Source organism: Zingiber officinale, chromosome 6B (genome assembly GCF_018446385.1).
Source record: "Zingiber officinale cultivar Zhangliang chromosome 6B, Zo_v1.1, whole genome shotgun sequence".
Lineage (NCBI taxonomy): Eukaryota > Viridiplantae > Streptophyta > Magnoliopsida > Zingiberales > Zingiberaceae > Zingiber > Zingiber officinale.
This window is the reverse complement of record NC_055996.1, coordinates 128,324,226-128,340,638: the sequence shown is the minus strand read 5'-3', so window position 1 is coordinate 128,340,638 and position 16,413 is coordinate 128,324,226. Positions and strand designations below refer to the sequence as shown.

Below are 16,413 nucleotides of genomic sequence, written 5' to 3'. Positions count from 1 at the left end.
CTATGCATGTTCATCTAAAACTAATTTTAGAAGATTTAATAATTTAAATTGGTACTTTAAATATCACCCGGGACAAATTAAGAATATTTCAAGAAAATATGTCCCTAAAAATTTTTTGGTTAATCCAGTAGGTTGGAACCTATATTGGGTTCCGAAGTCATGCTTAAATTAATTTTAAAATTAAAATTAGCGCTTTAAGTGAGAAAATTAAACAAAGAATTTCTTTATGAGACTTTGTCAAGGAAGTGGTTGTTGCTCCAATAACCAAGAAGGCCTAGTGCCTCGCCACGATATGGAAGCCAAAATATTGAAATAAATGTTTAATTAACTTACTAATAAAGCATTAATACAAGAATTTATTAGTGCTTTAAAAAGGGTTTTTCAAAACATTTTATTTCAATTTAGAAATTTTTTAATTGACTTAGTCATTTGTTTTAAAAAAAATGTACTTAAATATTCTCAAAAATCATTCTTTCTTAAGTTAAAAGATTTTCTGAAATTAGAAATTTATGCTCAAATTACTTAGAAATTTTTTCCTAAATCAGAAACTTAGAAAATTTTTTTAAGTTAGAAATATTTCTCAAAATAATTCTTGCAAAAAGCTTAAAATTATTTTTATGAATTTATTTTAAATATTTTTTTAAATTTACTAAATCTTTAATCCTTAGATTGTTTTTCTTGGAACCCCATTTTTTGTGATCAAAGGGGGAGAAGGGAAAGTATAAGTCTAGGGGGAGGTAGATAGATTTAATTTTTTCTATCTTTTTGTACTTAAATTGCATATTAAGTTAAGTTACTTAATTTTATTTAAAATCTATTTTACCCTATCTTAACTTGGGTTGATCACACCAAAAAGGGGGAGATTGTTGGAACCCCAAGGTTGTTTTGGTGTGATCAACATGTTAAGTTAGGCCCTGTGTGTTTCTAACCTTGTGTCTAAGTGTGCAGGAGCTTAGGAACACAGATAGTCGAGCAGAAGACGCAGCTAGCGAGAAGGACGACAGTCCGAGGGACGAGGTGCTGCGGAAGAGTACACCGGCGGACGAGAAGGAAGCGCGTGGTGGTTCCGAGGGACGAAAGCCGGAGCGGAAGATTGCTCGGAGAGCAAGAGACGCAGCTAGCGAGAAGGTCGACGACCGAGGGACGAAGACTGCGGATGAGTACGCTGGCGGACGAGAAGGAAACACGCGGCAATTCCGAGGGACGAGAAGCCGAAGGGAAGCCCGCTCGAGAAGACCGGAAGTTGGGTTCGGGTGAGCCCTTTTCCGGATGGCAGAGATCACCCAAGTGAACGGATCCGGAGGAGAAGAACCGGACCGAGGCGGGACTGAACCAGAGAAGAGGTCCCGGACGAAAAAGTCAACGGTTGTTGGCCCGGGCGCCCGGAAGGTTCGCCAGATCGAGTCAAAACTCGATCTGAACATTGGGGGATAAAATTTATCCCCCCAGGGCGCCCGGAACCCTTCCAGGCGCCCCGACCAAGGCTATAAATATAGCCTTGGTCCAGAAGCTTTTCATTAATTCAGAACTCACGCTTTTCTTTCAAACACTTGTACACTTTCTGTAGTTAGCTTCTATTGTGCGCTTCAACTTTGTAAGAGGCTTCTCCGCCTGAAGGAGAAATTCTAGTGCGATCATCTTTCTTGGATTAACAACCTTCCCGGTTGTAACCAAGTCAAAACCTGGTGCCTCGTTTTCTGTTCTGATCTTAGTTTATTGCTTTGATTATTTTTACAAGTGTCGGTTTAAGAGTTCGAGAAAGGTTGGTTTGTGTTTTGATTTCTGCAGGGCTATTCAACCCCCCCTTCTAGCCGGCCCAACGGTCCTACATCCTCTTCTTGTCGTGACCTATCAAGGTGCTAGCACACCTTTGTTTAGGTCTTCTCCATCTAAGTTGTCCATGTGGATACTTCTAGAGGACCATACGCTTGACGGTCTAGAGATCCGTCATTTTGGACGAGCGGGATACGCGAAAGGCACGCTTCAAAGGTATAAAAATGTTTTCTTCCTTTGTAGATCTACTGTAGATTGAAGCTTTAAACTCGTACTCGTATTTTCGAAAGTTTTCTTCGCACGAGATCCAGTGGCATGGGTGATTCGGGGTTTTCGCGACGCAAAAATGCGGTTTTCGCGGCCCGAAAAACCCAACAGTGGTATCAGAGCCACGTGCGAAGCGAGTACTAGTTTAAATTAGCATTTTTGTGAAAAATATGCATACTGTAACATTCTGTGAATTTCCTAATTTTTATGATTTTATGGGTATTTTTCTCGTAGAAGCGAAGTACAAGTGTTTCGGCACTTGTAGGCTTCGACTACCGAGAAGAATTTTCCAAAACGGTAATGTTTCGACCCAAAATCTTTTGGGACAGCGGGCTAAGGCGCTCTTGGATCGCTTAGGAGCAACTCGCGATGGTTAGATCGCGGGTAGGGGTATTGCCCCTAACCCCGCAAGGGGATTTGCTCCGCGATTGCGCCCGAAATCGCTAATCGGGACCGCCGGGAAAAATTTACTCATAAAATCTGTAAAATTATGAAAAATTACAAAAAAATTATGAAAAATATATAATTTTGAATTATATATTATTTTTGTGATAGTCATGGCCCAAAGACCCAATTCGATTGGACAATTGTGTTATAATTCATAATACGGCCTGCGTGCCGTTATGTGATGTGCGTGATGTATTTATCTTATTTTTATTTATTTTATTTTTCGTGATCTGCGCGTCGTGCCTTCCTTTTATTCTGGTTGTAAATTAGATTTAAACTCGAATGTAACTCGAGTTTCAAAATTGTAATGTAATTTTGAAGCGGTGGAAGGTCCACACGAGACGGAGTTACGAGGAGGGCGCGAGCAACACAAGGTGGTCAAAGGAAGAAGCTTGAGAAGTTGTTGACCTTAGGTTGACCATCCGATCTTCTCATTGGCTTGAGAAGATCGTAGTAGGGCCATGACACAATCACAAAATAATTTAATTAATTGCTTATATGTATGTGATGCATGTTTAATTAAGTAGTTAATTAGTGCCTAACGATTAGATAAGATCTAAATCGTGCACATGATGCACCCCACGATTAGATTAGATCTAAATCAAGTATTTGATACGCATCATCATTTAGATTAGATCTAAATCACGTCAACTCTAATGCCTACCGTGCCATGATACCTACTACTATCTCGATCGCATGTAGTTGTTGAATCTGTCAAAGCAGAGCAACACATACTATCTTGGTAAGGTACGGAGAGACAATCTTGATCCCGCCTATCAACGCATGGGTGAGTACAACTCAATTAGATTGAGTATTCCTAGTTAACTCGGTTGGATCGAGTATAACTATAGACATTCTTCCAACGGTTGGAAAGTTAGGTCAAAATCACATATATATTAACTCTCGGGCGTATTAGTCAAAGCTAACTCGAGTTTTAATATAAATGCGGATTTTTGATTCTATAAACAAGAGTTACATAGAGATGTAATTGGTAATCGTTACCTACCGATCATACTAAGTCTTGGGCGTATTAGTCAAAGCTAACTCAAGGGTTAGTATGATGTGGATCTTGTCCCACATGAATTATAGAATTCAGTGGGAGCATCATTTAGTTAAAGGCCTAATTAAATGATTAAGAATATGATATTTATTTCTGCTTTTATTTCTGTTGTAGATTACCATGACGTCGAATACGAACACCTTCTCCCTGCGATCTGTCCTTGAGAAGGACAAGCTCAACGGAGCAAACTTCCTGGACTGGTACAGGAACCTGAGAATAGTTCTCACCTAAGAACGTAAACTGTACGTTCTGGAGCAGCCCATTCCGGAGGCTCCTCCTGCCACTGTCCCGCAAGCTGACCGAGATGCTTTCAAGAAGCATCAAGATGATGCATTAGATGTGTCTTGTCTAATGCTCGCGACCATGAACTCTAAGCTTCAGAAGCAACACGAGTTAATGGGCGCTTACGATATGGTTGAACATCTTCGTCAGCTGTATCAAGGACAAGTGAGGCATGAGAGATTTGAGATCTCAAGGGCACTGTTTCAGTGCAAGATGTCAGACGGGACTCCCATAGGCCCATATGTACTCAAAATGATTGGGTACATAGAGAACCTACAAAGGTTGGGGTTCCCTCTTGGCCAAGAGCTGGCTACTGACCTGATCTTACAATCCTTGCCGGATAGCTACAGTCAATTCGTTCTAAACTACAATATGAACGAGATTGACAAGTCACTGCCCGAGCTGCTTAGCATGTTAAGAACTGCTGAGCTAAACCTTAAGAAGGCTAAGCCCAACACTATTCTGATGGTTCAGAAACATAAGGGCAAGGGCAAGCCCAAAGGCAAGGGAAAGTCTCAAGCCAAGGGCAAAGGCAAGGCATTAAAGCCTAAAGGAGGGGTCGCCAAGGATGCTACATGCTTCCACTGCGGTCAGACCGGACACTGGAAGAGGAACTGCAAGGTATACTTGGAGGATCTTAAGAAGAAGCGAAGTGAGACTTCCACTTCAGGTATATATGTTATAGAAGTCAATCTATCTATTTCTACATCATGAGTATTAGATACTGGATGTGCTTCTCACATTTGTACTGATGTGCAGGCGCTGAGAAATAGCAGGGCATTGACAAAGGGCGAGGTGGACCTACGAGTAGGCAATGGAGCACGGGTTGCTGCTGTTGCTGTAGGGACTTACTTTCTATCTCTGCCCTCTGGGCTTGTACTAGAGTTAGTCGATTGTTGTTATGCGCCTGCATTACTAAGAACATTATATCAGTGTCTTATTTGGACAAGAAAGGTTTCTCGTTTACTATAAAGAACAAATGTTGTTCCGTCTATTTAAACGATATGTTCTATTGTAGTGCACCTCTGATAAACGGACTCTATATTTTAGACCTTGAGAGCCCTATCTATAACGTAAATACCAAGAGGTTCAAGTCAAATGACATGAACCAAACCTACCTCTGGCACTGTCGCTTAGGTCATATAAATGATAAGCGCTTATCCCAACTCCATAAGAATGGTTTGTTGGACTCATTTGATTTTGAATCATATGAGATATGCGAGTCATGCCTACGAGGTAAGATGACCAAGACTCCCTTTAGTGGGCACAGCGAGAGAGCAACTGATTTGTTAGGACTCATACATAGTGATGTATGTGGCCCTTTCAATGTTGCTGCTAGAGGCGGTTATAGATACTTCATCACATTTACTGATGACTTCAATAGATATGGTTATGTGTACTTGATGACACATCAGTCTGAATCCTTTGAAAAGTTCAAAGAATTCAAGAATGAAGTACAGAACCAGCTTAGCAAGAGTATTAAGATACTTCGATCCGATCGAGGTGGAGAATACCTTAGCCATGAGTTTCGTGACTATCTAGCAGAGTGTGGGATCCTATCCCAACTCACTCCTCTTGGAACACCACAGTGGAATGGTGTATCCGAAAGGAGGAATCGTACCCTATTAGATATGGTGCGATCTATGATGAGTCACACAGATCTTCTGACATACCTTTGGGGATATGCTCTAGACACGGCAGCTTTTATACTCAACCGAGTTCCATCCAAGACCGTGATAAAGACACCATATAGGATATGGACTGGGAGAGATGCCCAGGTGTCTTTCATAAGGATTTGGGGTTGTGAGGCTTACGTTAGACGTCAAGTCTCAGATAAATTAGGACCCAAATCCGACAAGTGCTACTTTATTGGATATCCCAAGGAAACTAAGGGATATTACTTCTACATTCCCAGTCAGCACAAGGTAGTTGTGGCAAAGACTGGAGTCTTTCTAGAAAGGGACTTTGTTTCTAGAAAGACTAGTGGGAGCGCGTTCGATCTTGAAGAAGTTCAAGATGCGAACAATAGCACTGATGCCTCGATGGAAATTGAACTGGAACCACAAAGTGTTGTGGATGATGTTGTTCCACAAGGAGTTGAGGAACAACAACCAGTTCAAGTAGACATACCTCTTCGCAGGTCTGATAGGGTACGTCGTCAGCCTGAGAGATACTCATTTCTCTTGTCTGTCCATGATGACATTGTGCTCATAGAGGACGAGCCTGCCACCTATCAAGAAGCTGTGATGAGACCAGATTCCGAGAAATGGCTAGAGGCCATGAGATCCGAAATGGAATCCATGTACACCAACCAAGTATGGACTTTGGTTGATTCACCTGAAGGGGTAAAACCCATTGGGTGTAAGTGGGTCTTTAAGGGAAAGACTGACATGGATGGACTTATCTATAAAGGTCGCTTGGTAGCTAAAGGTTTCAAGCAGATTCATGGCATTGACTATGATGAAACCTTTTCTCCAGTAGCAATGTTTAAGTCCATTCGGATCATGCTTGCTATTGCAGCCTACCATGACTATAAGATATGGCAGATGGATGTCAAAACTGCGTTTCTGAATGGAAACCTGCTCGAGGATGTGTACATAACACAACCTGAGGGTTTTGTAGATCCACAGCATACTAGCAGAGTATGCAAGCTGCATAGGTCCATTTATGGACTAAAGCAAGCTTCTCGGAGCTGGAATCTTCGATTCGATGATGCAATCAAACAGTTTAGTTTCATCAAGAACGAAGATGAGCCTTGTGTCTACAAGAAAGTTGTAGGGGACATAGTTGTCTTCCTCATATTGTATGTGTATGACATACTACTCATTGGGAAGGACATCCCTATGCTTCAGTCTGTCAAGACTTGGCTAGGGAGTTACTTCTCAATGAAGAACTTAGGTGAGGCATCCCGCATTCTAGGGATACAGATCTATAGAGATAGATCTAAGAGATTGCTTGGCCTAAGTCAGAGTGCATACATTGACAACGTACTCCTTCGGTTTGCCATGCAGAACTCCAAGAAGGGATTTCTGCCGATGTCACATGGCGTGAGTCTTTCGAAGACTCAAAGTCCCTCTTCTAGAGAGGAGAGAGACCGCATGGATCAGATCCCTTATGCCTCAGCCATAGGATCGATCATGTACGCCATGCTATGTACTCGACCTGATATCTCGTATGCTTTGAGCATGACGAGCAGATACCAGTCAGATCCAGATGAAAGTCACTGGATAGCGGTCAAGAATATTCTTAAGTACTTGAGAAGGACTAAAGAATATTTCTTGATATATGGAGGCGATGATCAGCTAGCTGTAAAGGGTTACAGTGATGCTAGCTTCCAGACCAACCAGGATGACTATAGATCGCAGTCGGGGTTCATATTTTGCATTAATGGTGGTGCTGTGAGCTGGAAGAGTTCGAAGCAGGACACAGTAGCTGATTCTACGACAAAGGCCGAGTATATTGCTGCATCAGAGGCAGCAAAGGAGGCAGTTTGGATCCGCAAGTTCATCACTGAACTTGGGGTGGTTCCTAGCATTGCTGACCCCATTGAGCTCTATTGTGACAACAATTGAGCTATAGCACAGGCGAAGGAACCTCGCTTACACCAGCGGACCAAACACATACTACGGCGCTTCCATCTCATTCGAGAGATCATCGAGAGAGGAGATGTGAAAATTTACAGAGTACCTACAGAGACTAACATCGCAGATCCCTTGACCAAGGCTTTGGCACAGAGGAAGCATGATGGTCACACTAGGTCATTTGGGCTTAGAGCCTACACTGATTGACACTAGTGCTAGTGGGAGATTGTTAGCTAGAGCCCTAGAGCCAATCATTTGATGATTGTATTTTGGACTTGTTGTATCATATTCTATCTATATAAATAAAGGTATTTGGATTTTGGTTATTATACTTACTTGTATTGGTGCCAAATAAACTAAGTATAATAATGTCCTTGAGTAGACGGTTCTCACCTATATCAATCAGTTAGTTGAACTGATAGTGAGATGATATAGGGAACACTACTCTTAATCATTCCTAGTCTAGTATTAACGTTCAGGGACAATGTTAATGCAATAAGACTAGCATGTAGGTCAACTCGATGACTTGATCTCACAAGTCATGGATATAGAGATATCAAGTTGACACATGGGTATACATTAGAGAATATATACTGAATGACCCACCATGAGAAAGTATCATGGATCGTTATATGAGTGTCATATACTTTCTCATGTGGCTATTATTATGACTACTAGTCCTTAGACCTGAAGTCACCATAGATCCCTACATAAGGAGTTATGTACTTTGGTTTCGTCAAACGTCACCCGTAATTGGGTGGACTATAAAGGCGATTACTGGGTATATAACAAATTATGCAGAGGGATGTGAGTGATGTAGATGGAATCTATCCCTCCTATATGACGGGAGAGACATCGGTATTCTTGATAGAGTGAGACCACGAAGTGCATGGTCATACCCAAATGAGTCAATATAGGATATTAAGCTCATTTGATTTAGTGAATCTACTTGGAGTTCAAGATTTAGATTGGTAAGAGGATGGCACGGTCTATGCCTCACATTGACCAATCTAGATGTCTAGGATAGAAGGACACTTGTCATATATTGTGAGGAGTCACAATTAGTAGTCACAAGGTGATGTTGGATCTCAACATTCTTGTAACTTGGGTAGTAATGATGTGTTGCTAGATACCGCTCATTACTTATGCTCCTAAATGAGTTTAGGGCATTGTCAACGTTACAAGAACCTATAGGGTCACACACTAAGGACAATTAGATGGAGATTAGGTTCATATGATGAACCAAGAGGATTAGATTCATTTGATGAATCAAATTGGATTAAGAGTAATCCTAATTGGGCTAACTTGAGTTGGACTCAAGTTGATTCATGTGTTCAATGAGTCTAATTTAGATTATGACTCATTGAATCAATTTAGTTAAATGAATTAGATTCATTATATTAAGTTGGCTTGAATCAAATGGTTGGATTCGATCAACCATGGAAGAGATTTGGTCAAGTTTGACTTGACTTGAGAGGAAGAGGAAGAGTCAAGTTTGACTTGACTAATTGCCACATCATTAGTGAGATGGCAAGATGTGGACCAATGATGATGTGCCACATCGTCAAAGTGTGCCACCTCATGGGAGTTACAACTCCATTCTCTTTAATGGCTACATGTAATGAGAATGGGGGTTACACCTTGGAGATGTGGCCGGCCACTTATCATTGTGAATGAAAATTGATTTTTCATTCAAGGCATATTGATTCCTTCTTCTTCCTTGAGTTCTTCTTGCTCTCTCCCTCTCCTCTTCTTGCCGTGACCTATCAAGGTGCTAGCACACCTTTGTTTAGGTCTTCTCCACCTAAGTTGTCCGTGTGGATACTTCTAGAGGACCGTACGCTTGACGGTTTAGAGATCCGGCATTTTGGACGAGCGGGATACGCAAAAGGCACGCTTCAAAGGTATAAAAATGTTTTCTTCCTTTATAGATCTACTGTAGATTGAAGCTTTAAACTCGTACTTGTATTTTCGAAAGTTTTCTTCGCACGAGATCCAGTGGCATGGGTGATTCGGGGTTTCCGCGACGCAAAAATTCGATTTTCGCGGCCCTATAAACCCAACAGCTGGAGCACCCCGAAGAGAAAAATGAAAAGCACAATTTTCCTTTCTCTATTTCATATTTGGGGAAAAGAACAAGTAAAATGCAAGTATGACAAATCTAGATAAATCCCGTCAAACGACCTACTCATGCAAAACTGAAGAAGAAGTTTAATTTAGAGAAGAAGATTACCTTAGGTTCTCAGTTTTCTTATCCTGTGAAGAAGTCTAGTATAAGTACTGTTGATGAGTTTGTCGTTCTGTGAAACAGAAAGCGTTGTGCAATCATCATTGTTGTCTCTCTTCTAGAGATGAACAAAAAAAAGAGAAAAAACTTTGGTCGTGTCATTGTCGTCGTCACTTCCAAAAACGAATAAAAAAAGTAAATAAGGTTACAAATAATATGATGTAGCTTTTTCTAAATTTTATTTTTTAAATTACTAAAATACAAAAAAGGTTTTACAAAAGGTGAAGCCTTATGCAACGGCCCCATCTGTACTACCTAGGGGTGACTCTTTATCTAAGTCATTAAATATCAATTTGATACATCATACTGAGGATTTTTAATTTATACACAATAGCATGCAATCGATTAAAATTATTATTTATAATCATATTGGCAATAAAATTACTATTTATAATCAAATTGAGTATGCGATTTGAATAATATGAGGCAGCTACGGTCCAAGTCATGCTGGGCTGAGCCGGCTCACTGGCTATCCCGCCCGTTTTGACATACCGTCAATTAAATTCTTATTTGGCAGTCAGGTCCGATACGAAAGTTGGACAAGAACTAGCCGTTGCAAGGTTCACCAAGGACGAAAATCAATCGGTAGCGAATCGGCACACTTGGGCCCTCACGAACCGGCAATTCACATGTGTCTCGGCTGGGCAGTTTTTGAAGATAAGCTAGACCGGACAATTACCCTTCAAGTTGTATATTATTACTCTCTCTACCCTTTTCTTCCTCAAAAACTATTATAAATTTTAAGAATCTCGAACGAAAACTTATCACTAAAATCATAAATATTATCTATTTCATCGTCAATAAATGATTATTTCTTCATATTCTGGACAATAAAAAAAATTATCGTGAAATTAGGATGAGCCTAAATTCGAGCAACATGCAAGGCTGTATAGTATTAGCCCAGAGTGGCATCCAGTGTAAAATTCTTCATAGTCAGTGGTATTTCTCTTTAACTTAAGTTCCAAACCAAAATATGTCAAACATAAACAAACGGCAAAATTCAAAAACTCGAATAAGAAATGACATGTTCGAACAGCGACAAAAAAAGGTTCTTGGGAGGAGCGCCTCGATTTAAACTACGGCGAGGAAAGCGCCGCTGTCTCCAGGCCAGGGCAGACGAAGAAGAAGAGAGGCTCCAAGGTCCGCTCTTCCCTCTTCTCCTGTTTCTATTGCATTTCCCATTTTGCCTCCTTTCTCGCTTTCGATCGATCCCTGATTCATCTTGTGGAAGAATGGATTGAACAGGGGAAGTTAGGAGTAATGTAAGGAGAGAGACTTACAGAGTTTTGCTTTATTTGAAGTTTCTCATACATACTGATGCATGCTAATCCCCATCTCCAGTTACCTCTCTCCTTTTCCCCCAATTTACCCACCTGTTCTTCGTGCTTCGAGTCGTTTTCCCTTCCCCCCTTCTTTTGTTCCTTCTTGTTAAAAGTTGTTTTTTGAGCAATTGTGGACTCGGTATCATCTTGATCATGTTAGGTTTTGGCTTATACGCCAAGATCAAAAAAGTAAATGAAGAGTTCGAGTAGGGTTTATGGGCGTGTTATTTGTAAAATCGCTCACTTTCGAATTTTTTTATTGTTTGATGTAGGTAAGTAGGTTAATATGACGGTGCAAACGGGCCAATCGTACTCATGGTGGTTTGCTAGCCAAGACAGGCGCCAAAATTCAGCACAATCTTCATGGCTGTCAATGACGCTTTCCGGTTGGTTATATGCTGCTATTTCCATGTTGTTATAGTATTGGGTTAGATGTTGATGCATTGAATATTTTGTTTTCTTTATATTAAATTTGTATGCTTGTATGAGTATGACTACTTGTGCTGTAGGTTGTACAAATCATTATTTGCTACATAGTTATAGTTTTTAGTGGATACTTAGATGATTTTAGTGAAGAATATGCAACAATGTTTAATCTATATATTTTAATGCACTACCCAAATTCAGTGGTTTATCGCATTAAACCACACACATCAACATGCCAACGATTGTCATAACTAATAAGTTTGTTGGTGCCAGAGAGTTTTCACTTGGATTTTTATCTTAGATTTGTTTCACAAGTGGATGTCTACTTCTTGACTCTAAAATTTGTGACTGAGAGTTACACTTCTAGGATGGAAGGTTAATCCCAAAGGATTTAGAGGAGCTTGTCTAAGATGAGAGATATCTCATATATAAGATTTCCCATTATTATGATCTCAGTGATATTATCCATAATGAAGACTAAGGATAATCGCTCAGGCATCATGATCGACAAAGTATCAAGTCTCATCTTTATGACAAGAGTGACATTAAAGGATTAGTGATGAATTTGTTAAGGCATCCCTATAAAAGGAAACCTTCAGATTGTATTTAAATAATCCAAGAAACTCAAGCATTCCTCATCTATTTAGTTCTAACTTTCTTCTTTTCTTTCTGTTCCAAGTAAATCCCAAGCATCTAAGGTTCAAGTACTACTATTCCATAACGGAGGTCGATGCATCTTAAGATACGATTGCCATTCCATTGAGGACTACTTAGACCATCTCCAATCCACATCACCAAATTTGGTGTAATTTTCACACTAAAATGGTGCAATTTCAGCACCAAACATTATTTCAACTCCAACCCATCCACACCATATCACACTAAAGAGGAATATTCTTTAGAATATTCTATTATTCTTATTAATTTTTTACATTTATGCATATCAACAATTTTAATATTTTATTGTATTATGTTTACAAAATTAGTGATAATTTATAAATGTAATTATAATTAAAATATATTAAATAAAATTAAAATATTATTTTTAATAAATTAAATATTTACAAATATACATAATAAAATTTAAATATGCTATTAAATACACTTAATTTAAATTTATAATAAATAATAATTACATTTAATTATACTATAAATAAAGATAAAGAAAATAATAATTATTAATTAATTACATTTGATTTTATAATAATATAATAAAATTTAAAAAAAAATCTCTCCATCACCAAATATGGTGATGTGAATAGTGCAACACCATATTTGATGTTGTACTATTCACATCACCATATTTGGTGTGGGATTTGGTGTATGGGTTGGAGCAATTTGGTGTTAAATTTACACCAAATTTGGTGATTTGGTGATGGGTTGGAGATGCCCTATTTTACACCAAATTGCTCCAACCCATACACCAAATCCCACACCAAATATGGTGATGTGAATAGTGCAACACCACATTTTGGTGATGGAGAGATTTTTTTTAAAATTTTATTATATTATTATAAAATCAAATGTAATTAATTAATAATTATTATTTTCTTTATCTTTATTTATAGTATAATTAAATGTAATTATTATTTATTATAAATTTAAATTAAGTGTATTTAATAGCATATTTAAATTTTATTATGTATATTTGTAAATATTTAATTTATTAAAATTATTATTTTAATTTTATTTAATATATTTTAATTATAATTACATTTATAAATTATCACTAATTTTGTAAACATAATACAATAAAATATTAAAATTGTTGATATGCATAAATATAAAAAATTAATAAGAATAATAGAATATTCCTTTTTAGTGTGATATGGTGTGGATGGGTTGGAGTTGAAATAGTGTTCGGTGCTGAAATTGCACCATTTTAGTGTGAAAATTACACCAAATTTGATGATGTGGGTTGGAGATGGTCTAAGTAAATCTGTCTTAAAGAGAGTTTAACTAGTACCTTGACCCAATGAATTCCTCTCTTATACTTCAAGATTTGTTAGGAAAATGACTCCTACCTTGTGGTTAGCCTTAACCACACTATTTTGATATGTTGTCAATCTAGTTTAAGTAGATTTTTCTTGTGGTTTTTATATGCGCTTTAAATGTGTAAGTACTTGGATAGTGCACATGGTGATCATTGAGATTGTGAGGGTTGGAGGCCTAGATTGAGTGCAACATGGAGCTCAATAGATTCAATGAGATTGAGTTATTGATGTGGCAATCATAGAGATTGTGGAGCTTGGCAAGGAGCTTATTGCTTGAGAGCTAGTCTTGAATTGAGTTGGCGCACAAGAGCTTGGGTGGGAGCTTAGAGGACTCATAATTGGAGGCTTGGGTCAGGCATTGGTGTTGGACCTCATGGAGCTTGTAGCCACGGAGTTGGCTTGGATTGAGTAGGTGTACTAGAGCTTAGTGAACTTGAAAGTTGAGACTCAGATCGAAGTGTTGCTTTGGGTTGGGTTGCCACACCAACTCAGTGAGGAGTTCAATGGATTCAAGGAGTTGAAGATCTAAAGGCATGAGATCTATGAAGGATTACAGGGTGAATATAATGTTTTAGTTTTATCTTTGGGCATGTAACATCTTGTAATGTGATTGTCTATTGGGTGTGAGCTACCTAGAGCTTATAGTTCTGAAGCCTTCTATTGTAAGATGATCTCTCAAGTCATATTTTATCATTGGCTTGAGTCCTGACCTTTGCATAGGCACTGTAGAAGTAATTATCAACCCACAAAGTGGGTCTAACATGCAAATCCAAGTGAAGATACTCCACTCCAATGCCAATAATTTTAATTGGTTACAAAAATAAATTTCCACAAACTTTGCAGACTGCTTGATGTATGAACATTTACTTTGTCCAAGTCTTACCTGTAGATCAAATATTTGACCTAACAAAGGGTTACGAATTTCAAAGTCATCATTTTGATAATCTGTGGACAAGCTATTCGTCAATTTACTCAATGCATGCAGTTATATTTTGTTCCATGTATTCAAATGATTTGAAAGCGGAGGCATCATTTTTCAGCTATTCGTCAATTTACTCAATGCATGCAGTTATATTTTGTTCCATGTATTCAAATGATTTGAAAGCGGAGGCATCATTTTTCCAATGGTATAAAGATTTGTATGTAATATAAACAAATTTATTTCCTTTTCATATTGTTTATAATTTTTGGTGTAGCTTAAATGCTTGATATCATAAGATTTACAAATATCGCGTCAGTTGTTGGAAGTTGACTGTCCATGGTCTTGGCAACTTACTTTTGTTACTTAATACTGTGTTCTGTACAATTTTGTAAAGGGTTTATTACTGGAACAGTTAGTTTCAAGTTCAGACTAAATAATGAAAAAAGAAGTGCTGCTTATGAAATTAAGACTAAAGAAGGATAAAAAAGAAATGTGTTCTAACGCTTGGTTATGCAAAGTTCTCATTAAAATTTAGTAAGGTTCAGGTGTTCAGTATGCTTCTTTCTTAAGCAGAATTGGAAGAGAAAACCAGGCAGATGCTGAACCTTGTAGAGGAAGATGCTGACTCATTTGCTAAGCGTGCCGAGATGTACTATAAGAAGAGGCCTCAGCTCGTGAACATGATCGAAGATTTCTACCGAACTCATCGCTCATTGGCTGAGCAATATGATCAACTGAAGTCCGGATCTGGAGTACGCCGTTCAATATCAGTTGTTCCATCCTACTTCAACCGAAGCTTGTCACAGAGTATGAGCGGCAGTGAAACAGACGAGTTAACCAAATCTTCATCAGATTCCTTTGATTCAGAAGACTCAGAAATTGATGATCCTGAAGAAGAAATTGTGGCAGAGACAAAGTTAAGAGTGATGCCAGATGAAGAGAGCAATGGCTATTCGGTGAAACTGAAACAAGAACTGGAAAGACTTAAAGAGGAGAATGCTAAACTAAAGGTTGAAATAGCAGGGAAAAATGAAGAGAAAAGGGAGGTCATCAGACAGCTTGCTTTATCTATGGATATCCTGAAGGAGGAGAATGTTACTTTGAGGAAATGCATCAAGGATCACCAGGAGGAGAGAAAGGGTGGCTTCTTTGAGCTTAAGAAACTGACCAAGGGTATGCTCTCTGGAAAGCTGTTTCATGGGAAATCAAAGAACCAAACTACAGTTGTAGCTTTGTAAGGATTATATAGACTTGGATTTTACCTCTGTACTTGTGGAATTAAGTTTGCTAAGCTAAATCAACAGAATGTTTCATCGAGCTAATTTACCTATAGGAATTGTACTTAATTTGACATTGTATTGGTGCCATGATATATATTGAGTTATATCGTTTCAAGTATAATTTGATATTAAATAATAGATAACAAATAGATACCTATCTCATTTATTGTTTTCATTGTTAACAATTGATTGCATACTGATTTAGTTTGGGATAACTCCTTGATTAGGTAACTATATTAACGGGTTTGTTATCACTTTGTATCATTGTATGTATTGATGGGTTATGCATACACCTTTATTTAATCATTGTGAAATGGTAGCATATCTAGATAATGATGCTATCTAGAAGATCATCCTTGTATCGTGAAGCTTTTGACTTGTTTGCAACTTTCGTCTCCATTAATTTCTCTCTCTTCTTTGTTTTGTGTTACTGCAATAATCCTCCTAGTAGTCATCTACTAGTTAAGTTGTGAAATTTTTTGCGCCACCGGAGATTTTTTTTTTTATTATCTTATTTTTTTAATTTCTTTTCCTAGTTAAGTTATGAAGGAGAGTCTTGGCGCAATGATAAAATTATTGTCATGTGATCAAAAGGTCATGGACTCGAATCCTAGAAATAGTCTCTTACAAAAAAAAGTAGGATAAAACTGTGTATAATAGATCCTTCTCCGAGACCCCATATAACGGAAGCTTCTTGGTACAGACTGTCCTTTTTTTACGTAAGAAATATATCCTAAATATTTCTCCTAAATGAGAATGCATCAACTTCTTA

At 38.2% G+C, this 16,413-nt stretch overlaps 1 protein-coding gene across 2 annotated transcripts; it reads left to right on the top strand.

The window, feature by feature from the left end:
* The first annotated feature begins 10,707 nt into the window (after positions 1 to 10,707).
* Positions 10,708 to 15,759, top strand: LOC121989462 (protein NETWORKED 3C-like). 2 transcript variants are annotated; one of them, XM_042543536.1, is made up of 3 exons: positions 10,708 to 10,837; positions 11,292 to 11,405; positions 14,935 to 15,759. In XM_042543536.1, the coding sequence occupies exons 2-3, from the start codon at positions 11,306 to 11,308 to the stop codon at positions 15,597 to 15,599; spliced, it is 765 nt and encodes a 254-aa protein (XP_042399470.1). In that variant the 5' UTR covers positions 10,708 to 10,837; positions 11,292 to 11,305; the 3' UTR covers positions 15,600 to 15,759. The 2 variants fall into 2 exon arrangements, with proteins under 2 accessions (XP_042399470.1, XP_042399471.1); XM_042543537.1 differs by having other exon boundaries at positions 10,823 to 10,959.
* Positions 15,760 to 16,413: the final 654 nt, after the last annotated feature.

Excerpts from the sequence above, each read along its gene's own strand:
- LOC121989462 (XM_042543536.1), top strand. The coding sequence starts at position 11,306 with ATGACGGTGCAAACGGGCCAATCGTACTCATGGTGGTTTGCTAGCCAA. Across the intron at positions 11,406-14,934 it reads GCTGTCAATGACGCTTTCCG|AATTGGAAGAGAAAACCAGG; the intron begins GTTGGTTATATG and ends TTTCTTAAGCAG.